This window comes from Symphalangus syndactylus, chromosome 12, assembly GCF_028878055.3.
Source record: "Symphalangus syndactylus isolate Jambi chromosome 12, NHGRI_mSymSyn1-v2.1_pri, whole genome shotgun sequence".
NCBI classification, from domain to species: domain Eukaryota; kingdom Metazoa; phylum Chordata; class Mammalia; order Primates; family Hylobatidae; genus Symphalangus; species Symphalangus syndactylus.
In genome coordinates, this window is record NC_072441.2 from 125,984,725 (window position 1) to 126,012,293 (window position 27,569).

The following is a 27,569-nucleotide window of genomic DNA, read 5'->3' on the forward strand; positions in this document are numbered from 1 at the left end:
GGGTTCATGCCATTCTCCTGCCTCAGCCTCTCCGAGTAGCTGGGACTACAGGCGCCGGCCACCACGCCCCGCTAATTTTTTTTTTTTTGTATTTTTAGTAGAGATGGGGTTTCACCGTGGTCTCAATCTTCTGACCTCGTGATCCGCCCACCTCGGCCTCCCAAAGTGCTGGGATTACAAGCGTGAGCCACTGCGCCCGGCCTGAGAGAATTTTTTCAAAGCAACTTCTGGGCCCTGAGAAGGTTCTGGTTCACCTTCATATTGGCCTCATAAGAATCAGGTCAACCTCGTATGAAAAGGCAAGTCGTTGTACCTACCAGTTGGTCAAAATTTAGTAGCAAAATATTCCTGCTGTAAGCCACAAGACATTTTCAAGATGGAATGATTATCTATAAAACAGCAATAACGGAAACATCACTTACCAGAACTTAGGAGGTACAGCTAAAGCAGTGTCCAGAGGAAAATACGTAATGTGATGGATCATTTTATGTGTCAACTTGACTGGGACACAGGGTGCCCAGATATTTGGTCAAACATTATTCTGGGTGTGTCTGTGAGGTTTCTTTTTTAAAATTATTATTATTTTTTTTTGAGACAGGGTCTTGCTCTGTCACCCAGGCTGGAGTGCAATGGCAAGATCTTGGCTTACTGCAACCTCCACCTCTTGGACTCAAGCGATCCTCCCACCTCAGCATCCTGAGTAGCTGAGATCACAGGCATGCCACCATACCTGGCTAATTTTTGTATTATTATTATTTTTTGAGATGGAGTCTCGCCCTGTCAGCCAGGCTGGAGTGCAGTGGCATGATCTTGGCTCACTGCAACCTCTGCCTCCCAGGTTCGAGCAATTCTTATGCTTCGGCCTCCCGAGTAGCTGGGATTACAGGTGTGCACCACCACATCAGCTAATTTTTCTGTTTTTAGTAGAGACAAGGTTTTTGCCACATTGGCCAGGCTGGTCTTGAACTCTTGGGCTCAAATGATCCACCTGCCTCAGCCTCCCAAAGTGCTGGGATGACAAATGTGAGCCCCCATGCTGGCTGAGGGTGTTTCTATGTGAGATTAGTGTTTGAATTGGTAGACTGTGTAAAGCAGACTGTCCTTCCTGATGTGGGTGAGCCTCTTCCAATTCGTTGAAGGCCTGAATAGATCAAAAAGGCAGAATAAGAGAATCTTCTCTCTCTCTCTCTCTGCCTATCTTTGAGCTGGAACATCAATCTTCTGTCTTCAGACTCAGACTTGGACTGGAACTTATATCATAAGCTCTCCTGGTTCTCAGGCCCTCAGACTTGGACTGGAATGACACCATCAGTTCTCCTGGGTCTCCAGGTTGCTGACTGCAGATCTTACAAATGCTCATCCTCTATAATTGTGTGAGCCAATTCCTCATAACAAATTAATACATATCTACATAGATATCTGATTAGTTCTGTTTCTCTGGATAACTCTGATTAATATGCATAGTCTTATAATGAATTAATAAAAAATTAAACAGGAATGAGAAAATGAAATAAGCATCCAATGGAAGTAGCTAGAAAAAAGGCAATAAATGTCAAGAAAGCAGAAAGGAATTAATAAATGTTAAAACAGAAATCAATTAATTAAAAAACAAAAATATTTTATAATTGATAAACTGATACATAATAAATACATTCAAAATAAAATTCTTTGAAAAAACAGTAAGATTTCTAAATTGTCAGCTAACCCTCTCAAGAGAAAAGAAAAGAGGAAGCACAAATAGGAAATGCTAAGGGGTACTCAAGAGGCTGAGGTGGGAGAATCACTTGAGCTCAGGAGCTCAAGATCAGTCTGAGCAACATAGCGAGATGCTGTCTCTAAAAAAATCTTAAAAAAATAGCTAGGTGTGGTGGTGTGTGACTGTGGCTCCAGCTACTTGGGAGGCAGAGGAAGAAGGATCACTTGAGCCCAGGAGTTCAAGGCTGCAGTGAGTTATGATCATGCTATTGCCTGGTTGACAGAGCAAGACCCTGCTCTTAAAAAATAAAAGAAAAAAAGAAATGCCAACGGGATAATAACTATAGATAAAGGAAATTAAAGGAATCCTTAGGGACTATTTTGCTCAACTACATGTAAGAAAATTTAAAAACTTACATAGTTAAGAATTAATCTTACCCAAAGAGAGGTTTGGCTTTTGTCCTGTCTCCTGGAAGGTAAGCTCTGGACCCTTGGAATATCCTGCCTGATAAGAGTGTCTTTGTCTACCTGGGAGCCTTAGGCCACCCTGGATAGTCAAATCCCATGTGATTTATGCTGGGAGCTGGGGGCACATGGTATCTTCTCTACCTCCTGTGGGTCCAGAGAGGAAAGGTCAGCCCCATAGACAGTCAATTATGTCTGTGTTCTTGAGCCCCAGTAAAAACTCTGGACACAAAGGCTCAGGTGAGCTTCTCTGTTTGGAAATACTCTGTGTGTATTGTCACACATTGCTGCCAGGGAAAGTAGCATTTTCCATGGCTTCGCAGGGAGAGGACAACTGGAAGCATTCTGCTTGGAACTTCCCTGGACTCTGCCCTACGTGCCTCTTCTCTTGCCTGATTTTAGTCTGTATCCTTTCTCTATAATAAACCATTAACCACAGTGTAACAGCTTTTAGTGAGTTATGCGAATCCTGGCAAATTATTGAAACTGAGGGTGGTCAGTTTCAACTTTGTAAAGGCTGACATATTGGATACTTTTCTGGGAAAATATAATTTGCCAAAAACTGACTCAACATCATAGTCAATATCAGTTTTGCCTTAGTTAACCTATAAATTAAAAGGAATCCCAAGAAACCTAACAGTTCATATGAAAAAAGAAGCAATAAAAATCAATGGGAAATGAGCCCTACAAGATATACTGTAATGCATATTATAAACCTACAATAAATAAAATAGTGTAGGACATCTTGGAGTTGGAATGAGATAAGAAGTCCAGAAATAGACGAAAACTTATTGGGCGTTTAGCTTCTGATAACGATGGCATTTCAAATCATTCAGAAAAAGAAATGAATTATTCAATAAATGGTGTTTAGACAACTGGGTAGCCATCTGGAAAAAAATTAAGTTGGATTCAGACTTCACTTTTTATATCAGGATACATACCAGGAGAAGTCAGTGATTTAAATGCTTAAAAATGAGAGAAGTTTGGGAGAGTAAAAAAGGATCTAACAACCATGTTGGAACAGGGAAGAACTTCCAAAGTATGACACTAAAAACAGAAGCCATAGAGAAAAAGACAATAGCTTCTATTGCATTAAAATTATGCATGGGAAAAAGAACAAAAGTCAATTCAGAAGAGTAATGTCAAACCAGAAAAATTATGCTGATATTCCTAATGCATAATGGCCTTCTCTTCATCAACAAGAAAAATGACATACTATACGGTAAGAAAATTTGCAAAAGGTATGAACGGAGAGTTCGTCGAAAAAGGAACACAAGTGTTTTACAAACATATACAAAGCTGCTTCACGTTACTCATAGTAAGATAAATAGTAAAATGAAACAACAGAAATAGCGTTTATCATTTTTTACTTAACAAATTGACAAAAGATTAAAAATCTGCTTATACACTGTTGGTGAAGGTATGAAGAACAGAAACTCTTATACGTTGCCGATGGGACACTAAATCTATACAGCCTATATAGGTGACAAAAATGACAAATGCACACAGCTGTTGTTTAGCTTTCTACTCCTAGCAATTTATCCTAGTCACTTTTGGACAAAATGAGGTATGTACCAAGTTATTCACTGCAACATTGTTTGAAAGAGTAAAAGACTGGATACCTTTTAAATGTCAATCAAAAAAGGAGCGACTAAATCAGTTCTTGTACGTTGAGGCAATGTAATACTATGCAGCTCTAAAAAAATTAAGATTAGTTCATCCTTAATGCAAGTAAAAAAAAAAAAAAAGAAGGAAGTTGTTTTTTTTTTTTTTGAGATGGAGTCTCGCTCTGTCCCAGGCTGGAGTGCAATGGCATGATCTTAGCTCACTGCGACCTCCGCCTCCTGGATTCAAGCTATTCTCCTGCCTCAGCCTCCAGAGTAGCTGGGATTACAGGTGCCTGCCACCACACCCAGCTAATTTTTGTATTTTTTTTTTTAGTAGAGATGGGGTTTCACCATGTTGGCCAGGCTGGTCTCAAACTCCTGACCTCATGATCCACCCACTTGGCCTCCCAAAGCATTGGGATTACAGGCGTGAGCCACCTTGCCTGGCCCTCGAAGGAAGTTCTTTACGTACTGATATGGGAATAACCTCCCAGATACACTTCACAGTGAAAAAACAAGGTGCAGAACAGTGTGTGCAAAAGTGTGCTATCATTTCTGTAGAATGGGAAAGAACATATGTGAGAGTGAGAGCTGATATATAGCGTTGAACCTCCTTTGCGAGGTAGGTACCACAATTATATCCTGTTCTGCGGATGAGGGTAACTGGGGCACAGAGAAGCTGTCCAAGGTCACATACTAACTGGTGAGGGGCAGTGCTACGTCTTGAACTCAGGCAGTCTGGCTTCAAAATTTATACTCTTATTACTACATCATGTTCCTTTGTATATATACCTGGGCATATTTGTTTGTATTTTCATAAACTATCTCTGGGTGATTAAGAGAAACTATGGGAAGGGGATATTTCACTGTATTTCCTTCTGTGCATATGACTACTGGGTCACATGAAATATTATCTATATTTTTTTTAAAAATTCAATAAATGTATGATTAGGAGCAGGGTGCAGGGGAGGGGGATACGTTGCTTAGGACCTGAGTTCGCTAAGGCAGTTGTAAAATTCCAGCCCGGGTACCAGGGGCAGAAGGTCTCCGCTTGCTGTGCTGGCTACACTGTGTGGCCTCACCATGGCTCTGATCCACTCATGGGGCTCTTGCATGAATGGTGGGTGAAGGTGAGCCAGGAGATGCCCAGGTCCTGCCTACTGGAGGGCTGTGCCAGCCCACCCTGTCTTATTCTGACTCTAGGGCCCAGGGTCAAGGAGGTGGTCAGCAGGCTGGACCCTCCACTTGGGCCTTTGGTGTGATCTGAGGCCATCATCCCCACACCCTGGGGCTATCAGTTTACCTGCTGGGCTTGCTTGGGTGTCTCAGGGCAGTGGGATGGGATGGGGCAGGGTCTATTTTTGGTGGTGCCCATAATGAGTTCCTGCACAGGAGCATGTTCCTGGGAACGAAGGTGCTGCAAGCAGGAGCACCTTCAGGTTTTCAAGCACTTGGACTTCACTTCAGCTCCAGATAAGAGGCCTACACAGCAGTGCGAGGGAGTCACCCATGGCCACAGAGAGGGCTGTGGGGCTTCCTTTCTGACATACACTCATCTGAAGAGAATTTCCTTTCTCTGCCCTCCCCTTACTTTGCTTGTCTGGGCACAGCCTGGCGCTGCTGTGTGATGAGTTGGTGCCAGGTGTTCAGAGGCCACCCCTCCCCAGTGGCTGGCCTCCTCCTCCATCTGTGATGAAGGAGCCAGAATACCTCCAACAACCGTGCAACCTCACAACCACAACTGCCACAAACCACACAACAACCATAGCTGCAACAACCACAGCCATTTGACCACACACCACAACTGCAGTAACTACCAGAACTGCAGCAACCACACAAGCCACAACAGCAGCAACCACAACACCCGCACAACCACACATCCACAGTGGCCATTAGCTGCTGTTTACCAAATGTGTACTGTGCTCTCACTTAAGACCCTGAGATGCGGTCCTGCAGCCTCCTGCTGTAGAGCAGCGGAGGCTGAGGAGGTTGGGTGACTTCCGAAGAGCGTCAGGCAGGAATGGGTGGGGCTGGTCCTTGGCTCGGAGACCTTGCTCCTTGGAGGGAAAGTGTGGTCCTTTGAGGACTTCCATGTCAATTTGGCTGTAAGCTCTCAAGGATAGAAGCTCTTTCTAGTTTCCTTTTCCAGTGGGTGCCCTGAGATGCTCGGCTCCGAACTATGAGAATAAATGGGCTTCCCTGTGTAAAGGGGTTGGGAGCAACAGGCTTGTTTTCCTCTCGTCCCAGTTATTTTCTGTGGCACCTCATGTGGGAGTTCAGTCAGGCTGGTGGGAAAAATTTTAGATGGAGTTATAGGATATAGACACAAATCTTCTTGGAAGGCTGGGGAGTTTTGCATAGCTTCAGATAGTTTGGCTGAAGGCAGCCAGATTCTCTTTTCAGGAGCCTAAGAGCTTAGGGTGCAGATACAAAGGAATATAAGGGAGTTTATCTAAATAGCATGTTTACACATGTGGTCCTAAGAATAACCTTTGACCATTCGTGGGCAGGATGGCTGTCTTCGGGGGAGGGCGACCAGATTAATTAACCGTAGGTGTGTTGACTCAAAGCCTTTGTCATTTAATGTGTGCTGAATAAATGCTGGCAGGACCAGCTAGTTGAGGCCACGGCTGCTACTCTTTAAAGCACCTTCCTTGGTCTTTGTGAGGGGCCCAGACCCTTAACTGGACTGACAAGCAGAATATCTGTGTCACTATACGTTATTCATCCATCATTGGGTCAGGGTCTGTGGGACGGACCCCGGCAACCTCACACTGGGGAGCAGACCTCTGACCTTCTGAAAGCCACTTTCCTCCCACCATGCAGTCATAGCTGTGTACCTGCTGTTCCACCCTGCTGCCTTGGGGGTCCCGTGAAGGCCGGCTCTGTCTTACCAGCTTTGTGCCTCTGTGCTCTGTGCAGGGCCTGGCATTTAGCAAGTGCTCTGGCAATGAAGGAAAGAACTTCCCTAGAAGGTTGGAGGGGTCCCCAGATCTTTGTGGCTCACTGTCACGAGTATTTCCAGGTGGATATTTGAGCAGCAGACTCACTGGGAAGCAGGGCCTGGGCTCTGGGCCACATTGGACAGGCAGTTTCTGCTAGCCAGAATCTGCTAGCTTTCTCTCCTGGGTACTGGTGAGGTACTGGGCACAGTGGGCTGAGGCCTGTGGCAAGCTGGGCACAGTCATGGTTTTTTCAGTTTCCGTTTCCTATTAGGGACTGATAATGGCACTAAGGGGCATGGAGAAGAGTGAGGCAGATGGTCCATGCTTCTGGAGAGCTCTGAGGACCTAGATGGTGGGTGCAGGGGGCGCTGGAGGGGATGTCAGAGGAGCCACGAGGGGATCGCAAAGGAGAGGCAGGGAGTGGGTTGGGGTCAGAGTTTGAAGCCAGCTATCAGAGGAGGGAGGGTGCTGGCGGCCTTGCATCATGTGTGGGGTGGACAGCACAGCCCAGGAAAAACAGTGATGGGGGAAGGAAGGGGTGAGGTGAGGCTAAAAGAAGATGCAAGCTTCTGCTAAGGAGGCTGGGTTTTATGTAATAAGCAACTGGGAGTCATGAGCACCGGAAGATGATGCAGTCCACACGTGGCCACTCAGGAAGACAGCTGCATCTTCTGTGAGGAGGTCTGGGGAGAGCTGTCACCCGGGCAGGATGGTCTACACAAGGTCTGCTGCAAACTCCGGTGCTAGCCTGGGTAGTGGCTGAGAAAATGAGCAGCTGGGACACCAGACGAGCTGGGCTGGGAAGGGTGAGGCTGTGTGGTGCATCACCAGCCAGATGCCTGAGGTTGCAGGCTGGGAGTGGGGAATGTGTGCCCAGGATTTAGAGGACACTGGTGGTGGAGAAGTGGGCGCAAGGGACAGGGGGAGAAGGAGAGGGGATAAGGAGAAGTGCATTCTAGATCCAAGAGAATAAGATTTAACAGCAAACTTAATTTGTTCAGTTCATTTCCACATGAGGCAGTGCAAGTGAGAAATGAAGTGTCTTCTCATTACCCTTAATTCTGTCAATGTTAGGAAGCAAGAAGACTCCTCTCTTCCAGTCCTGGGGGTTGTTAGTTACGCTGAAAAGCACCCTGTGCTCTTTTTTGATTTCAGAGAAGGGGTACATTTTCCTCCAAGGAAAGGGAAGCCAGTTCCGGGACCTATCAGAACAGCACCTCTGAGGTTTGCTAAAGTATTTGCCTGGCTGTTCAGAGGCCCTAGTAACACAGTCAATTAACACATAATTTGTTTTATTTATTTATTTAGAGATAGGATCTTGCTCTGTTGCCCAGGCTGGAGTACAGTGGCATGATCTCAGCTCACTGAAACCTCAACTTCCTGGGCTCAAGTGAGTCTCCTCTCTCAGCCTCCTGAGTAGCTGGGATCACAGGTGTGAGCCACCATGCCTGGCTAATTTTTTTGTGGACATGGGGTTTCACTATGTTGCTGAGGCTGGTCTTGAACTCCTGAGCTCAAGCAATCTACTTGCCTTGGTCTCCCAAAGTGCTGGGATTATGGGCATGAACCACCACACCTGGCCATAATTTGTGTATGTCTTATAACTGTATTCATACAATGAAGTAAGCTAGAGAAAGGAAAATGTTATTATGAAAGTTGTAAGTGAGAGAATACATTTGCTATTCATTAGGTAGATGTAGATCATCATAAAAGTCTTCACCCTCATTGCCTTTACATTGAGTAGGCTGAGGCAGCGGGAGAAGAGGGGTTGGTCTTGTCTTGGAGTGGCAGAGACAGAAGAAAATCTGCATATAAGTGGGCCCAAGCAGTTCAACCCCATGTTGTTTAAGGGTCAACTGTATTTCAAATGAGGAAAGCTTGGGCTAGACTTAGAGAAAGGTAAGCAGGAGAAAAGTAATCATTAGCATGAAATACCTCTGAATTAGAATGCTGTCCACCTCCTCCCTGTCAAACAGCTGTGTGTACCTGTCTCAGGCCCCCTATTATTGTTCCCAAGTGTCAATAAAATTGCACCTGTACCTTCATTGGCTCCTTATCTTCATATAGATCCAGATTTTTGTGCATGCATCTTAGCTCAGATTGCTATAAGAGAATACTAAACTGGGCAGCTAAAGCAACAGACATTTACTTGTTTCTCACAATTTTTCAGGCTGGAAGTCTGAGATCAGGGTACCAACATGGTCAGGTCTGGTAAGAGCTCTCTTCCTGGCTTGCAGACAGCCACCTTCTTGCTGTATCCTCAAATGACAGAGAGAGAGAGAGAGGAAACTCTACAGTCTCTTCCTCTTCTTATAAGGGTACTAACCCCATTATGAAAGATCCACATTCATGACTTCATTTAAGCCTAATTACCTCCCAAAGGCTTTACCTCCTAATACCATCACATTGGGAGTTAGGGTTTTAACATATGAATTTTGAGTGACACAAACATTTAGTTCATAAGAGTATAGTTACCTTGTTCTCTCAAAAGCTTTTTTAATTCTTACAAAGGAGTTAACACTATCTAGTTAATAACATGACTTTGAGGGCTAAGAGAGAGATATGCTAGTTGGGAAACATCTAATATGATATAATGCCTGGCTCATAGCTGGAAGCAATACATCATAGCTATAGTCATTCATTATTGCTTAGATATTTAGTGCTTTTGTGGTTCAGTTCTAAACTTTTGTAATTTTCACTGTGATGTCATTCCACGTAAATTTTTTACCTGGAACGTGGGCTATAATTTCTTTTAATTATTATAGAAAAGTATATATATTTTCCTCTCACTCTTGAATGAGTAACAGTTTAGCTAGGTATAAAATTCTATATTGATAGTAACTTTCTCTTGGCACTTTGTGAGTTCCTCCCATGTTTTCTGGCATCTATTTCTGATGATGTTCCTCCTATCAGTTTTCTTTTTTTTGTAGATAATCTTTTTTTCTCCAATGAGAGTTTTTTTCTTTATCCTGAGATGTCTCACAGTTTCACTGTAATATATAGACACTTAGATATATCACAGTGAAAATACAAGTTTCTGTGTATCCATATCTAGTGAATTCTAACTTTAATACTGGAAAACTTCAGATATTATCTCTTTGAACATCACTTCTGTCTCATTCCTTTTATTCTTTTCTTCTGGAATTCCTATTAGTATGTTGATGCCTGTCAGTGTATCTTCTATATCTCTTAGCTGCCCTTTCATATTTAAAAAAATACATTTTCCCTCTTTGTGTTGCATTATGGGTGATTTCTACAGTGCTGCCTCCTAATTAGTGGATCTCTCTTCTACCATGACATCATAGAGTTTATCCAATACTTCTGAGTTTATGTATTTTTTTTTTTGAGACTGGGTATCACTCTGTCACCCAGAGTGGAGTACAATGGTGTGATCATGGCTCAATGCAGCCTTGATTGTCCAGGCTCAAGCAATTCTACCTCAGCCTCCCAAGTAGCTGGGACCACAGGTGCATGCCACTATGCCTGGCTAATTTTGAAATGATTTGTAGAGATGGGGTCTTGCTACATTGCCCAGGCTGGTCTCAAACTCCTGGGCTCAAGCTATCCTCCTGTCTCAGCTTCCCAAAATGTTGGAATTATAGGAGTGAGCCACTGTGGCCGGCCTGAGTTTATGTATTTTAATACCTATATTTTTCATTTCAATTGATTCTCTTTTATAACTTGCTTTTGTTTTAGTTTGCCTATTTATTGTTTCATAGTTTATGTTTTTATAAGTGGTTGTTAGTCATTCCTTTATATCTTTGAGGATCCTGAACATTTCTTCAAGCACTTGTTAATAGTTGACATATTACATAATTTAAAAAATTTTCTGTCTATTCCCTAGAATGTAAGTTTCAAGAAGGCAGTTGTATTAGTCTGTTTTCACACTGGTATAAAGAACTGCCCGAGACTGGGTGATTTATAAAGAAAAGAGATTCAATTGACTCACAGTTCTGCATGGATGAGGAGGGCTCAGGAAACTTACAATCATGGTGGAAGGGGAGGAGGCACATGTTACATGGTGGCAGGGAAGAGAGAGCGTGCAAGAGCAGGAAAAACTGCCTTATAAAACCATCAGATCTTGTGAGAACTCACTCATGATCATGAGAACAGCATGGGAAAATCACCCCCATGATCCAAGCACCTCTCACCGGGTCCCTCCCTTGACACATGGGGATTATAAGGGATTATAATTCAAGATGAGATTTGGGTGGGGACACAGAACCAAACCATATCAGCAGTCTTGTTTTGTTGATTATTGTATCTTCAGCACCTAAAACAGTGTCTAGGACATGGTAGGTGCTTAGAATATTTGCTAAATAAATAATCAATTCCTTAAAAAGTCAGTGTCACATTGCCCTACCATTTTCACTTCTGAAGTGAATTCAATTCCTACCATTACATTTTTAAATTACATTTTTTACTTTTTTAGTCTTTTTCTTGTGGGAGTTATTATTAGTAATTTTAGTCTCTATGCTCATTCCCTTTCAACCTAGTGGTTTTGCAGTAGCTTCTTTTTGGTCCTCACAGCCCCCAATTCAGAACCAGATTTTCAATTGTCAGCTCAGGTATCCATACTGCCATGATTTTGGGACATTGCTGATCCCAACACTGAGCCAGGGGACCTCTTTGGCAAGGTTCCTCCTCAACTGGGTTAAGAAGCTTTGTATAAGTCTCAGCCCCAGCATTTTATATTCCTGGTTCTTGGGTGTGAAAGCCCCACCCAGTTTCTGGACTGGGAACCCCTAGTCATGTATAGTTCCCCTTTTACCACAAGAGAAGAGAAAAGCTCCTGGCCACCTCTGCCTGAGTGCTGACCTGGAGAACCTACAGCACCATTTCTGCTGTAGAATTGTATTTCTGTGTTTCTCTGATCCTTGGAGATGCTGATTTTTTTTTTTTTTTTTTTTTTTTTTTTTTTTGCTGGAATGCAATGATGTGATCTCGGCTCACTGCAACCTCCTGGGCTCAAGCGATTCTCATGCCTCAGCCTCCCGAGCAGATGGCAGTACATGAACGTGCCACCACGCCTGGCTAATTTTTATATTTTTAGTAGAGACAGGGTTCCACCATATTGCCTAGGCTGGTCTCGAACTCCTGACCTCAGGTGATCCACCTGCAGCAGCCTCCCAAAGTGATGGGATTACAGGCATGAGCCACTGCGCCTGGCCAAGATGCTGATCTTCTGGTGCAAGGCTTGGGCTTTCATTTATAAAATTGCTGTATCTTATGTATTATTGTTAGGTGTTTGGAGTGGTGGGGGGCTCTTAAAGCATGGACTTACAGTACCATTGTGCCTGGAAGGTGTTTGTGACCCCCATTAAACCTATTGGAACAGCAGGCCTGCGGGGTTCACTCTGGAATGGCTGCAATGCTGACGTTGCAGGACATGTTAAAGCTCACCTAGCTCCACCTCATCTTACAGGAGCAAGGCCCAGTGGCTTGCTTCAGGCCCTGCATTTTGTTAGCGTCAGAGCCAGGAAGGTAAACGTGACTCCGCACCTGGGTCTTTGAACACTTGCCTTTGAACATCTGATGTTTTTCATGCAGAATGGCCTTCCTGCTTTGCTGCTGTCTGAGCCTCACAGTTTAAGGGTCAGCTCTAGTTCTACCCAGTTTTCTGTAGTCTTTTCTTCTTCCCCAGGCATATGGCACTTAAAAGGGAGGGAAAGAGCATGGGTTTTAATCATTGCTTAGTGCCCACCCTGTAGTGGCTCTGCATGTGGGCTGGGCGGGGGTGTCTTCACAGTTAATGGCTGTGAACGCTCACATTTTATATACGCCACTGCTCTCTAGTGGTCAACCCAGGCATCAACTGTGTAGTCTGGAACAGTGAGTAAGGCCACCCCAAGCCGTTCATAGCAAACATTAAGGTTCTCATAGTCATAACTTTCCTACCATTCATGAAAAAAAAAGTTCAAGTCCTGTTTATTTGATCTTTCAAAGCCAAATATATGATATTTATTTATATAATCAGAAACTATATATCTACCTCTGTATGTAGAGGTACACACATTCTCCAACTGCAGTTGATCATTTAAGCAGCACTGTCCCATAGAAATATCACATAGGGCTGAGGCCAGGCATTGTGGCTCACGCCTGTAATCCTAGCACTTTGGGAGGGTAAGGAAGGAGAATTGCTTGAGCCCAGGAGTTTAAGACCAGCCTGGGCAACATAGCGAGACCCTGTCTCTACAAAAAATAAAAAAATCAGCCAGTGGTAGTGGTGCACATCTGTAGTTCCAGCTACTCAGGAGGCTGAGGCAGGAGGATCACTTGAGCCTGGGAGGTTGAGGCTGCAGTGAGCTATGATTGTGCCACTGTACTCCAGTCTGGGTGATGAGACTCCGTCTCCAAAAAAAAAAAAAACAAAAAAAAAACAAAAAAGCAGAAATATAACACGAGCCACATAGTAACTTAAAATTTTCTAGTAGCCACATTAAAAAATAAAAAAAGTTAAATTCATTTTAATGATATAATTTATTTAACCGAATATATCCAAAATATTATCATTTTTAACATGTAATCAATGTAAAAATTGCTCACCAGATATTGTATATTCTTTTCTTGATAAGTTTTTGAAATCTGGTATGAATTTTACACTTACAGCACATCTCAGTTCAGACCAGCCTCACTGCAAGTGCGGGTAGCCATATGGGACTAGTGGCTACTGCTTTGGACAGCAAAGGTCAAGGCGGTAGTTTCCAAACTCCGTCCTTGCTATTGCAACCTCTGGGGAGGGGAGAGGAGCTGAAGTTTAAGTTGATCACCAATGGCCAGTGGCTTTATCAATCATGCCTCATAATGAAGCTTCCATAAAAACCCAAAGAGACAGTGTTAGAAGAACTTCCAGATAGCCGAACACGTGGAGGTTCTTGGAGGGTGGCGTGCTCAGGGAAGGTATGGAAGCTCCACGCCTCTTCCCCCATACCTCGCCCTATGCCTCTCTTTGTTTGTATTCTTTGTAATATCCTTCATAATCTGGTAAACATGTTTCCCTGAGTTCTGTAAGCCACTCTGGCAAATTAATCAAACCTAAAGAAATGTTGTGGAAAGCCCAGCTTGAGGATCTGTGACTGGTGTCTGGAGGAAGAGGAAGGCAGTGTTGTGGGACTGAGCCCTCAACCTGTGGGATCTGATGCTATCTCCAGGTAGACAGTGTCCGAATTGAATTGGAGGATACCCCTGCAGCTCACGTCTGCTGCTGAATTGATTGCTTGCATGTTGGTGGGGTAAAATCACCGAGTATTTGGTCACAGAAGTCTGTTGTTTTTTGAGACAGAGTCTTGCTCTGTCACCCAGGCTGGAATGCAGTGGTGCAAGCTCCGCCTCCTGGATTCAAGCAATTCTCATGCCTCAGTCACTCAAGTTGCTGGGATTACAGGTGTGCATTACCACACCTGGCTAATTTTTGTATTTTTAGTAGAGAAGGGGGTCTTACCATGTTGGCCAGGTTGGTCTCGAACTCCTGGCCTCAAGCTATCTACTTGGCTTGGCCTCCCAAAATGCTGGGATTATAAGCTTGAGCCACTGAGCCTGGCCAAAAGTCTTCTGTATTGATGTTGGTGGTGGTGTGAGAGCAGCAGAAACATTGTTCATGTTTGTTCCACTCACCTTGGCTGTTGCCACACACCTTGGAGGATGGCATTGCAATTTTGTGTGCCTCCTTTTAAATGCAGAGCAATGGAACCTGATACAATATAAGAAGAGAAAGCCATTGTTTTATGGGGAAGGTCGTTAATATCCTCCCAGGCTTTTAACAGGCCTAAATCTGAGGTGGTACTGGATCAGTTTGTCCCATTTCATGGGGCTGAGGAACAGAGGAGGAAGAATCTTTTTTGGGAGCAGGAGTTTTCCCCTCTGTACTCTGGAAGGAGCATCTCCTTGCAGTTGCTCCAAGTTGCAGACTGGTCTCAGGGTCCTCTCATCTCTAATTGGTGTCCCCCTTGGTTCATCTGCCTGACTGCATGTCCTAGCAAGTCACAGTCCTATCCCAGGCATCGAGGCTGAATTTCAAGGTGTCCTTAAGATATGTCTTCTGGTCACCCTGTTTATAAATGCAGGCCTTAATTCTCCACTCAGCAGCCTCTAGGGCACTCATTAGTAGCTGTGTTTCTTTTTTCAAATATAACCTTTATGGTGGACTCATAATATGGAAAAGATGCCAGCAGATTGAAATTTTGTAAATCAAATAATTTTGATTGCTCTGGGAGCTCACAATTTAAGGAATCCTGTGGTGAATTCTTTTGTAGACCAAGTAATCAGCCCTCTCTTTGTTTTAAAATTCAAGTTTTAATATATTATCTTGCCTGAGGGAGATGATTCCACACATATTAAAAATAAAAAAGATGCAAAGAAAAGATCTCATCTTCATGCTCCCCTTCCGTATTTAAGTGGTGGTCTGTAATCACAATTATCCAGCTCTCAAGCAATTACACTAAATATTAATGAAAGAACCCTAGTCACACAACTGTGCCCAAGGGAAGCTTCTGCCTGAAAGTCAGGGTTAATGGCCTCACAATTGTTTTAATGGATTTTCAATGAAGTGTGAAGATGACAAGCCAACAAGGGGGAGGTTCCATGACAGAGCACAATTAGCATCTTCCCATTAGTACCTGACCTTGTTTCTATTTTTATTTCTTTACAATCCTGGTGAACTGGTTCCCTGAGTATTTATTTATTAGTCTATGTTGAACACAACTCATAAGACCTTTGTTAACTCAGAGTAAGAGCGCCCATCTCCACTGCTTCTGCGGGAGAGGTGTTATAGCTTTGTTTAGTGGGGGGTGTTGGTAAAGACCCTCCTGATGATGTTTAGACAGCAAGGCTGATGCCCGCACATTCTAATGACTGACACACTGCTGCTTTCCACTGGCCCTTTCTAACTCCCTGGCCCTCTTGTGTTCCACCCTTGTGACTCCAACCCCTGAAGAACTTGGCCTGAGACGCCCAGCTCCCAGTGCCTGGTCCTCTGTTGGTTCTTTGTCCTCTGGAGTCATTGCTAGTGGTTACAAGCTTGGCCCCTGGAATCACATTGCTTGGGATGGAATCCTTCCTCTACTAGCTGTGTCTTTTGGCAAGTCACTTGATCTTTTGGTGCCTCAGTTTCCTCAGCTGTAAGATCAGCCCTTAGTGCCTGTGGGCAAGCCTAAGGCCTTGTGCGGAACTCCTCCAGGGTGCCCTGTCTTCCTCCCGCATTTTGAGTCCACGTTCTTAAACCCCAGGAGTTTCCTTGACTCCCCTCTTAGCACTTCTGGGGACTCAGATTTTGCTCCCAATCTCTGGTTCCCTGATTGAGTCCCCTCTTTCAGAAAGGCTGCAGAAACTCTTTTTCCTTGTTTTAAAATTGGTGTTCTAACCTAGGGATTGGCAGACTATGGCCTGCCAACCAAATCTGGCCCACAACTTATTGTTATAAATAAAGTTTTATTGGAACAAGCCAGGCTTATTCATTTATGTATTGTCTATGGCTGCTTTCAGGCTGCCACAGCAGAAGTGCGTAGTTGTGACAGAGACAGTGGCTCACAAGTCTAAAATATTACTATCTGGCTTTTTCCAGAAAATGTTTACCAATCCTTGCCTGTTATGGGTTGAACTGTGTCCCCACAGAAAGATATGTTGAAGTCCTAACCTCCAGCACCTCAGAACGTGACCTTATTTGGAAATAGGGTCTTCACAAAGATAATCGAGTTAAAATAAGGTCATTAGGGTGGGCCTTAATATGAATGGTGTCCTTATGAAAAGGGGAAATTTAGACACAGAGACAAGTGCACACACAGGGAAGATGTTGTGAAGACAACACCCTGCGAAGAGGCAACACCCTGTGAAGAGCGAGGCATCTGTGCCTGAGGCTACCAGAAGCCTGTAGGGAGGCCTGGAACAGCTCCTTTCTGAGGGCAATGTGGTCTTAGACTTTAGGCCTCCAGAGCTGTGAGACAATAGATTTCTGTTGTTTTAAGTCACCTGGTGTGTGGCACTTTGATATGGCAGCCCTAGGAAATGAGTGCACTGCCTAACCAATTCTTTTCTTTATTCCTCGTTGTTCTTTTATGCAACACATTTGTATGTTGTGCCAGGTCACTTCAAGGTGGCCCTCATACACGAGGTGATGGTGTCACCACCCAGTGTGTTCATTTTGCCTGCTGCCCAGAAAGAGCTGAAGATCAAGACTGGGGAATTGCAATAGAGAAAGGGTTTCATTCACGTAGAGATGGCTAAACAAGAGACCAGAGCTATATTATAACTCAAATCAGCCTCCCCCCAATTTCGGAGGCTAGAGTTTTTCAAGGTTATTTTGGCAGGCAGGGGGAATGGGTGTTGCCGATTGATTGGGGATGCAATCCTAGGGCTGCGGAAAACAGCCCTGTGTGTTGAGTCCACCTCTGGGTCGGGGAGCCACAGACTGGCTGAGTCTTGAGCCACTTGTCCAGGTGGGTAAGTCTGAAAAAGATCTCAAAAGACCAATCTTAGGTTCTGTGATAGTGCTGTGATCTGCAGAAGTAATTGGGGAGGTTGCAAATTTTCTGACCTCTGGAATAATGGCCAGTAATCGTTTATTCTACACCTCAGCAGCATCTAGTCTTCTCTCATCCTCTTAACCTGGTGGCCTTTCATTCATAGATTTTCATTAGTAAACCGCCTTTCATTTCAAAAGCAGTTTAGTTTTGGGGAAGGGCTATTACCATTTAAACTATAAACTAAATGTCTCCCAAAGGTAGCTTGGCCCATGCCCAGGAATGATGGAGGAAAGTTTGGAGGTTAAAGACAAAATGGGAGTTGGTTAGATCAGATCTCTTTTGCTGTCATAATTTTCTGTTATAATTTTTGCAAAGGCAGTTTCAGCAGGGCCAGTCGTCAACTCATTGAACAGGTGACGGAGGCTCAGAGGCTTTGAGGGCCTTGTGCAGGGGCTCCTTGTAGGGCAGCAATGGGGAGAGAACCAGCAATTCCCGAGGGCCCTTTCTGTGCTTCCCTCATGTCACTTCGTGGCCCCCCAGCCAGCTGAGGAATTATAGGAAGAATCAGGCAGTTATGACTGGAAAAAGTGTGCTTTCTCTCCTGCCTCACTTCCCTGTCTCTGCGGGCTACTCAGCCACCTGAAGGACTGTCACTGTTGGAACCAACCTGCACGGGATGTGGAACGTCTAGGGAAGTCGTTTCTTCCAAGGACAATGCTGGCCTCACCAGTGTGTGGCAATAAGAGACAGGATTGCTCTAGAGACTGAAACCACCTTTGCAAAAATCTTAACTGAGAAAATTATGACAGTGAAAGATACCAGACATAACTGACCCCATCTTGCTTCTAACCTCTAAACTGTCCTTATTCATTCCTGGATATAGGCTGGACTAGCTTTGAGAAGGACTTTAGTGTATAGTTTACATAATAGCCCTTCCCAAAAGGCTAAACTGTTTTTGTAAAACAAATGAAAGGCCACCAGCTATGAAGTCAAGATGACAGTGGCTAGAATTCTAAATATTACCAGCCATTATTCCAGAGGTCGTAAGATTTGCAACTTCCCCAGTTACTCTTGAAGGTAGCATCACTATTGTGAACCCAAGATCTGCCTTTTGAGATGTCTTTTCAGGTTTTTACATTTCTAACAACTGGATGGCCCCACCTGGACTTGCCAACCAGTTCTGGGGCTCCCACCCAGGAACTGACTCAGCAGAAGAGAACAGCTTTGACTCCCTATGATTTCATCCCCTGGCCAACCAATCAGTACTCCTGATTCACTGGACCCTGACTCACAAAATTATCCTTAAAAACTCTGATCCCTGAGTTTTCCAGAAGACTGATATGAGTAATAATAAAACTGATCTCCCGCACAGCTGGCTCTGCGTGAATTACTCTTTCTCTGTTGCAATTCCCCTGTCTTGATAAATTGGCTCTGTTTCGGCAGGAGGCAAGGTGAACCCCTTGGGCGGTTACAGGACCTCTTCTTTGGCCCTGTGGGATGTGCTGGGGCCTGAAGGGGGACAATGGGAGGGGCCCGGGGGCTGTTCCAGCATATGAAACCATTGTGAAAGTTGGTGCTTTCCTTTGTTAAGGCTTGGTCTTGGATGCTGTGGGTTCCCCTGACCTCTGGCCCCAGGTGCCCATGCAGTCTGAGGTTCTTACAGCCGTGATCTCTGTTTCTTCCTTGTTCTGCTGTTACAACGATTCTTCTATGTCGTGGATATTTTGTGAGTTATGACAGGAGTTTGGGGACCACAGGTAGGGACAGTCATCCTGAAAGGGATGATCTCCATTTTATAGAAGAGAAAACTGAGTCTCTGTGGGGGTGAGTCTCACAGCCATCAGGGATGATGGTGGCACTGGGAGTGGCCTTCCTGGCTCTGCAGCTCTTGTGGTCACACTGGGCTGAGGTGGAGCAGTGTCCATGTGCTTGGCCTCTTTTCCCATTGAACATCATTCAGAATGTGATTCCCATGTGTGGGGTGGGGTGGGGGGAGCGAAAGCCCCAGCATAGACTCCGTGAATGCCCTCCTCCATGCACTGACTATGGAAAGTGCTGGATGCACTGAGTGTCACTAGCTAAGGTAGGGGAGGATGGAGAACTAGAAGGAGAAAAGCCAGAGTGTTTTCTGGGGAAGAGAGGAAGCAGGAGGCAAAAGAACAGAAGAAAAAAGTGTGAAACTGACCTTGGGACATTAACCTATCCCACTCTCATCCCTGCCTTGCATCTGTACCCCTCCCCGCAAAGTTGAAGGAGGTGCCACCTAGTTTGTGGTACTTTGTTATGGCAGCCCTGCAAACGAGTCCCAGGGATGTTTCTTAGGGTCTGATTTCTAATCATGAAATTTGAGATTTTATCCCATTCAAAGAAATATCCAAAGTCTTATTAGCCTACTAGTCAGCCTTTACCTGAGGACAAAGGTGCTTTGTTTTGGGGGAATCCTGGGGCTGTATGGGAATTCCGAAGGGCACATTTGGCTCAATGGCCTGGATGTCTTACCTTTGGGAAGCAGGGAGCTGGGAGGAGCCTAGCTGGACCCCTGCCCCTCTGCTGGATGGGTTTGGCTCAGGGTGTGGGTATTGGGTAGGTGTGGATACAAAGGCTTGGTCCTTGCTGTGGCAGAGAAGGTTGATAAAGGGGCCTGGGGAAAATTAGATTAGATGCCGAACTTTGCCTTTTATTTATTTGCCTGAAGATTAAGCTGTCTACAGGTTAATCTGCAGGTCTGTTCATAAGCCAGGGACACAAAATGATCAAGACAGAGTCCCCTTCAAACAAACATCACACATGTATGTTCACTGTGGCATCATTCACAATAGCAGAAGGTGCAGACAATCCAAATGTCCATCAGTGGATGAATGGAGAAACAAAACATGGCACACCCACACAATGGAACGCTCTTCAGCCATAGATGGAATGAAGTACTGCCCCATGCTACAGCATGGACCAACCTCAAAGACATCATGCTGCGTGAAAGAAGTCAGCCGGAAAAGGCCACATACTTTATGATTCCTTTCATGTAATATACCCAAAATAGGCAAAGCCACAGAGACAGAAGGCAGAGTGGTGATTGTCAGGGCTTGGAGGAGGGAGAAATGGGGAGTGGCTGCTTAATGGGTATGGGTTGTTTCCTTTAGGGTGGTGAAAATGTTCTGGAACTAGGTAGTGGTGATGGTTGTCTAACACTGGGAATGTGCTAAATGTCACTGAATTGTGCAATTGAAAGTGGTAAATTTTATGTTATTTTACTACAATTTTTAAAAAACAACAGAGTGAGAGAAGACAATCAACAGAGAAATAGATATTTAACATATGCACTATGAAGACCAAGAAGATGGGCTAAGGAGGCAGAGAGTGATGACGAGGGTGCTATTTTATGGGGTGGTCAAGGCTGGCCTTTCTGAGGAGGACGTGTGGGGAGAGCCAGGCACATGGCTGGGAGGAGACCCTTCCAGGATGTGGAGGAGGAGCAGCAAAGGCCTGGGGCAGAAGCGAGAAGGAGTGCTGGGGAACTAGCAAGAGGCTACCAGGACTGCAGCTGCAGTGGGAAGGGGTGGTGAAGGGATGGGGCGCGGGGCGGCGGGGAGAAGAGGCCAAGCACCTGCAACCACTGTCAGGGGTGGGAGCAGAGTCGTGGAGGGAGGGGCGAGCGTGGAAGCAGGAATTCAGCCAGGAGGCGGTTGCAGACAGGGATCTGTTTCTGAAGATCCATCAAGACCGGAGACTAAACACTTGCTTCTTGCTTTGGCTGTGCTGCTATTAATTAGAGCTCTGCAAATGGCCTCTCTCCTGTCCTCAATTCCAGTGCTGCAGAGTCATGATTAAGCAGATCTGTCACTAAGTAAGGATTTTGTTGTGCTTTTTGAATGCAGTGCCTAGGTATGTTCATTTATTTTTCATTCAAGTTTGTATTGAACGACGTATTATATTTCACATGGTAGGTCTCCTGTGCCCCACTGCCTGGGGCTCCCTGTCCCTCTCCACCTGCTTTCTTTTTCCCCATTGCACTTACTTGTTACTACCCAACACATTGGACGTGCATTTGGCATGCTTGGTTTTATGTGTCAAACTTGGCTAAGCTATAAGACCCAGTTATTATTTTTTATTTTTTTATTTTTAGTTTTGAGATGGAGTCTCGCTCTGTGGCCCAGGCTAGTGTGCAGTGGCGCGATATCGGCTCACTGCAAGCTCTGCCTCCTGGGTTCATGCCATTCTCCTGCCTCAGCCTCCCGAGTAGCTGGGACTACAAGTGCCCACCACCATGCTTGGCTAATTTTTTTTTTTTTTTTTGTATTTTTTAGTAGAGATGGGGTTTCACCGTGTTAGCCAGGATGGTCTCAATCTCCTGACCTTGTGATCTGCCTGCCTCGGCCTCCCAAAGTGCTGGGATTACAGGCCTGAGCCACCGTGCCCAGGCAAGACCCAGTCATTGAAGCAAATGCTAACCTAGTGTTGCTGTGAAGGTATTTTATAGATATGGTAAACACGATCAGTTGTCTTTAAGTAAAGGAGATTACCCTTGATAGCTTGGTGGGCCTCATCTAATCAGTGGAGAGGTCTGAAGAGGAAAACTGACGTTTCCCTATGGAAGAAGAAATTCTGCCCCAAGACTGCAGCATGAATTCCTGCATGAGTTTCCAGCCTGCTAGCCTGCTCCACAGATCTCAGACCTGCCAGCCTCCACAACTGTATGAGCCAATTCCTGAAATAAATTCCTTTATACATATATGTAATATGTCCACATACACACATCTATGTCATCTAGATTTAGAGCTAATCTAGCTCCTCCTGGCTCTGTTTGTCTGGAGAACCCTGACTGATACTGATGTGTTTATTTGCTTATCATCCTCCCTACCCCAGATGCAGGCTCTCTAAGGGGAAGATCTTTTGTCTGTTTCCTTCATGCTGTGTCTGAAGTGCCCGGGACAGCAGCTGGCAATAGGAGGTGCTCAGTCGATATTGTACAATGGATCTTCATAATTCTTGCTTATTTGTGTGGTTGTTGACTGTCTGAAATTCAAGAAAGAAGGAAATGAGAAAAGAAAAGGATAAAGGCACACTGGTCTTATCTGAGGCTGGGGATTTCCCCGTTGGGCCCAGCGTTGTGGATTCTGCAGTTGAGTGTGTGTCTGTTTGCAGCTGAAAGAAAGCTGTGGCAGTGAGGAGAGGTTGCAAATTTAAACTCAAGTTCAAGTTCTCCTAGCAACATGCATACCCCCCACTGCTGGCTGGTGTAATCCAAGCAGCAAACACGTGCAGCTGGGGCAGTGTGTGTTGCTAGGAGAACAATGACTCCTTTGCTTCCAGAGCTGGTAGGTGACTGCGGTATTACCAGAGGCGCACAAAGTGGGTGTTGCCCTTTGTTTCCCAAGTAATTGTTTTAAAGCAAGGTGAAGAGGAGCCTGGGGAGGGGTAGAATGAGAGAGAAAGCATGAACCCTGATTTGTGTTTGTTTGTTTAGGAACTAGAGGTTAGTGAAAAGCCTCTTGTTTCAGAATGTGTCCCAAATGGGTTTACAATTAGTGAGAGTCTGTAGGAGCTTATGAAACAACCAACTCCCCACACTGTTTGGCTCTCAGCATCCACAGACCATCTGGATCAGCTGAGCATGAAGTGTGGAGGCGTGCATTGGGGGTGGGGTCCAGAAACAAAAAAGATCAAGCTGGCATCGGTTGGGGCGGGAGAGGGATTTGGGTTTTCAGATTTTGCTTTCGCTTAATTACATTCGCAGGCTGTCCTGATCCTCATTCCCCTTCCCCATTGTTTCTGCCCTGTCAGCGGGGTTGATCGGCTGAAAACAAACCAGACCACCCGGGCAGCCAGAAGAACTCGTGCCTGTCCAGGCAGCCCTGACTCTGGACAGGTGGTGTGGGGTGGTGTGAGGTGGTTGGGGGATGGGAGAACAGGGAAGCAGGGCCAAGGACAGTAATATCCCTGGCCACTCTTCATATACGTAGTCACCAGTGCTCAAAGTCCTCCATGCCCCCACTTCCATCCTGCAAAGGAGGAAGCTGAGCTGCCAAGGAGTGGCAGAGCTGAGAGCAGCACCAGCTCCGTCTCTCCCGAAGACCACCTTCTTTCTCCCATGTCTGCCTACAGGGTTTGATGATGAGACATCGTCTGCTACAGGATTTGCAGGGAAACATGGAATATCACTTTGGACCTATTTTCTAAGAGAATGGCCTGAAGAGAATAGATTCAAGTTTTCTCCCAGAAAAGCCTCTGCTTCAGGAGCAGGTAGCAGAAAAAATACAATATGTTCATCAAACAGGTTTGATTCCCCTCCTGGACACATGGAAAGGCTATCTTTTTTTTTTTTTTGAGACAGAATCTCACTCAGCCACTCAGGCTGGAATGCAGTGGCATGATCTCAGCTCACTGCACCCACTGTCTCCCGGGTTCAAGTGATTCTCCTGTCTCAGCCTCCCAGGTAGCTGGGATTACAGGCACCTGCCATCATGCCTGGCTAATTTTTGTATTTTAGTAGAGATAGGGTTTCACCATGGTGGCTAGGCTTGTCTTGAACTCCTGAACTCTGCCCGCCTCGGCCTCCCAAAGTGCTAGGATTACAGGCGTGAGCCACTCTACCCGGCTGGAAAGGGTATCTTTCTGAGCTTCCACTACTGTAAGGTGGAGTCATAGTGTTAGAGTAGGTAGCTAAGCAGACAGGAGCAGGACAGGAGAGGACTCCCCCCCGCCCCCCACCGCCCACAGGAATGTCAGGCAACCATCAGGTGATGGTCAGGCAGTTGTTAACTGTCAGTCTAAAATAATAATAGGGCATAGCTGGCACCAAGGAAAGGAAGTCTCCTAAAAGAAAACACCTGAAGCTGGTGAGCAGCCGCTTCCTGGTAAGATCTCAGGAGCTGGGCGAGTGGGCTCAAGCCTGGGCACTAAGAGGCAAAATGACAGAGTTTAACCTGTATATGACCTTCCTCTAGGAACGCTCAACTGGTAAGGGGAGAAATGCCTCAAATGAGCATATGCACAACTTCAGTAAACATGCTGTGCATGTGGCCCCTCCCAAGTGCCTGCAGGCCACCATGCAAGTGGACAGCCCTGGACAGCCCGCCCCTAGGGAAGAATCAAGGGAAGAGAAACAAACCCTGGAACTGTGCCAGTATATAAAACCCCAAGTCAAGGGCTGAATGGCACACTTGGATCTCTCAAGTCACCTGCTTGCTTGGCCCCCTTCCAAGTGTACTTTACTTCCATTTGTTCCTGCTCTAAAACTTTTTAATGAACTTTCACTCCTGCTCTAAAACTTGCCTCGGTCTCTCCCTCTGCCTTAAAACTACTTCTGCCCCTCAGCCGAATTCTTTCCTCTGAGAGGGCAAGAATCAAGTTGCTGCACACCCCTGCAGATTCACTGCTGCTAACAATGGGACTAGTTTTCTGGCCTGTGGTTTTCAGCCCTGCCTGGCTCGGTCCTAAAACCTGCCATACCATCCTCCCCCTGTTTTCTTCCCATCTGCTTGTTGGATGCAGGGAACCCAGGGTGGTACTCCAAGGCCCTGAAAGACAGTGGAGCTACTTGGGAGCCCAGGTCCCCGAATGCCTTAGTGGAGCAAAATGTCCCCTACACTCGACTCGTATTGGACTCTGAAGGCAAAACTCACCTTTGTTGTGTTGAGCCACTAAGCTTTGGGGGATATCTGAAACAGGATGTGCTGATTAATACTGAGCGGCCAGGAGGGCATGGGAGATGATCAGTTTTGTGGGCCGGGGGAGAGGCAGTGGGATTTGGTGGAAGTGTTTCCATGAGGAGGCAGAGAGGAGCCTCCTGGGATAGAAAGATGAAGTGGAACGTGCTACCCTAAATTGAGAAAATGGAGCCAGTGTGTGTGCACCCTCTTATATTTGTAAATCAGAGTTAACACTTCTGGTGGGGCCCTCTGTAAACTGTAAATACAGATAATAATGAAGGTTTGTATTGCATACTCACTTTTCTAAGTGCTTTAGGTAGATGATCTCATTTAACCCTCATAACATCCCAATGAGGTAGGAACTATTAATATCAGCCTCATTTTAGAGGTGAGAAAACTGACCCCAACAGAGATGAAGCACTTTCCCCAACACTACCAGAAAGTAAGTGGCAGAGCCAGGATGGAGTTGAGGTATCCAGGCTCTTGAACCTGCCTCTTAACCATGATGTCTCTCTATGGACTGCGCACTAACACCTTTCTAATGAGGATGAAGAATTCTGCTGTTATACCTGGTGGCCTGAAATAAAGCAGGAATTTGGCTGGCTTAAATGTTCCAGGTTTGCTCAAGAAGCCATGCCATTCAATCCTCTCTGAAACGGTGCTGTATATTCCTGGAAGTATCCTACAGGGAACAGGGAGCGCTGGGCTGATGGGGGGAAATGAGGGTGGAGAATGGGGGAGGCCAGCCTGCATTATTTGTAGGCTCAGAGGAAGGGTCCTGAGTGGAGGACTAAAGGAGCCACCATGGCTAGATCCGTGCTCTTCTGACCCTGGTGCCACCCAGGAGTGTGTCTCACTGCTGGGGCTGGCCAGCCCTGGCACATCTGGAGAAAGGACTGTTGGTGGGAGGAGACCTGGGCCACTCTCTCCAGACTGTGTCCTAAGAAGGAGGATGGGTCCGAAGGTGGGAAACATATCCTATACATCTTTTTCTTGAGACGGAGTTTCACTCTTCTTGCCCAGGCTGGAGTGCAATGTTGTGATCTTGGCTCACTGCAACCTCTGCTTCCCAGGTTCAAGCGATTTTCCTGCCTCAGCCTCTCAAGTAGCTGGGATTACGGGTGCGCACAAGCGCACCCAGCTAGTTTTTGTATTTTTAGTAGAGATGAGATTTCACCATGTTGGCCAGGCTGGTCTCAAACTCCTGACCTCAGGCGATCCATCCACCTTGGCCTCCCAAAGTGCTGGGATTACAGGTGTAAACCACCACACCTGGCCTCCTATACATCTTTATATCTTATACAAGAGAGGTGTATAGCAAATCCTTAGCAAGGGCCTACTATGTTCCAGATGTAGTAGATGCTGTGATAGTGAACCATGGCATGGCCCCTTCCTCATGGAACTTTCAGTCTAGAATCTTCATCGGAGGAGGAGCTGAAGGTCATAGGCACTACAGGGGTGGGACTGGGATGGCAAAAGGGCTCAGAAGTTCAGAAACCTCCAAAGCTAAGTCATACAGTTTGAATGGGATTGGGTTGTTTACTTGCAAGTGTTTTCTGACAACTGGAAGCTGTTCCTAATGGCAATTTGTCCACAAGAACTTACACAGTGCGTTTTAGAGTTGTGGGAGAGTGAAGGAGCCCTCACCTGAGCTGGCTGCCCCCAGGGAGCCAGAAGGAGAGTTCTTGAGTGGGAATTTGGATAACTCTTTTTTAGGACAAGCAGAAATGATGCCCAGAATAGGGTCTTTCCATTCTCAATGTCACTTTGCATGAATAGCTACTTGAGAGGCTGAGGCAGCAGAATTGCTTGAACCCGGGAGGCGGAGGTTGCAGTGAGCCAAGATCATTTGGGATTAATTAAATCTACATTTAATTTTCTCAGTGCCACAGGCACTCAGATGGAGCTGAAACCTTGCATTGAATTAGGAAGAGAAGAAAAATCATTGGTGGGTCTAGAGCCTGCAGACATGATTTGCTGCTGGGACACTGCATGGAGGCAGCTGCGCTTTTCCCCACGGTCTCTCACGCTTCCTTGGACAGCAGCTTTCGGTAGTGTAAGCGTTGGATGCTCAGCTGATGTTTGGCCTTAGGGTGCAGGCAGACTTGGTGTCTTCATTCCTTCAACAGATGTGCTCTAAGTGGGAACAGCCTCCCTGTGCCAGGGATGTGTCTGTCCCCTGTTCATGCAAAAGCAGTGCTAGGAGTGCAGAGGCAACGTGGTTGGGAGCTTGCTCATTTTCTTCATATTTCCTTTAAGCTCCGAGACCCCCATGCACTTTCCACATCAGGTTTAGTGCAACTCACACGAACTTACAGATGAGCAGGGCAGAATTCCAAAAATATCCCTCTGTGGTCACCTCTCCTGAGCTCCAGCCCTCTGTTCCTAGTTGCTTTCTGGATGTCCTGCAACACGTCCCAATCATTATGCCTCCTTTTACTCCACCACCATTTATTTAGAGTCTTCTCTGTGCCAGGCCTTGCTAGTGGTGAAGAATAAAGAGTCAAAGAAGAGCTAGCCCTGCATCGGTCCAAACGGCCACCTTCTTCCTCCACCGGACCAAGCATTCCTTGCTCCACAGTGAGTTCTCAGCACCTGGGAGTTAGAACATAGTAGGTGCTCAATAAATATTGTTGCATACATGTTGGATAAACTAAACACCTGTCTTCAAAAGGCTTTGGGAAGATTGGGGAAACAGAAGTGAACCAGTAACTGCAGTTCACCCAGCACAAGTGTTAAGATGGAGGTGAGTAA

The 27,569-nt window shown here is 45.7% G+C and overlaps 1 protein-coding gene across 1 annotated transcript in view; it reads left to right on the top strand.

Moving 5' to 3' along the window:
* Positions 1 to 27,465, top strand: part of LOC129468943 (major histocompatibility complex class I-related gene protein) — a 164,241-nt gene extending 136,776 nt beyond the window's left edge. The window contains exon 9 of the mRNA XM_063627545.1: positions 23,269 to 27,465. Coding sequence (XP_063483615.1) covers positions 23,269 to 23,343 — 75 coding nt within the window. The 3' untranslated portion in view covers positions 23,344 to 27,465. The remainder of the gene's footprint in view (positions 1 to 23,268) is intronic.
* The last annotated feature ends 104 nt before the right edge of the window (positions 27,466 to 27,569 follow it).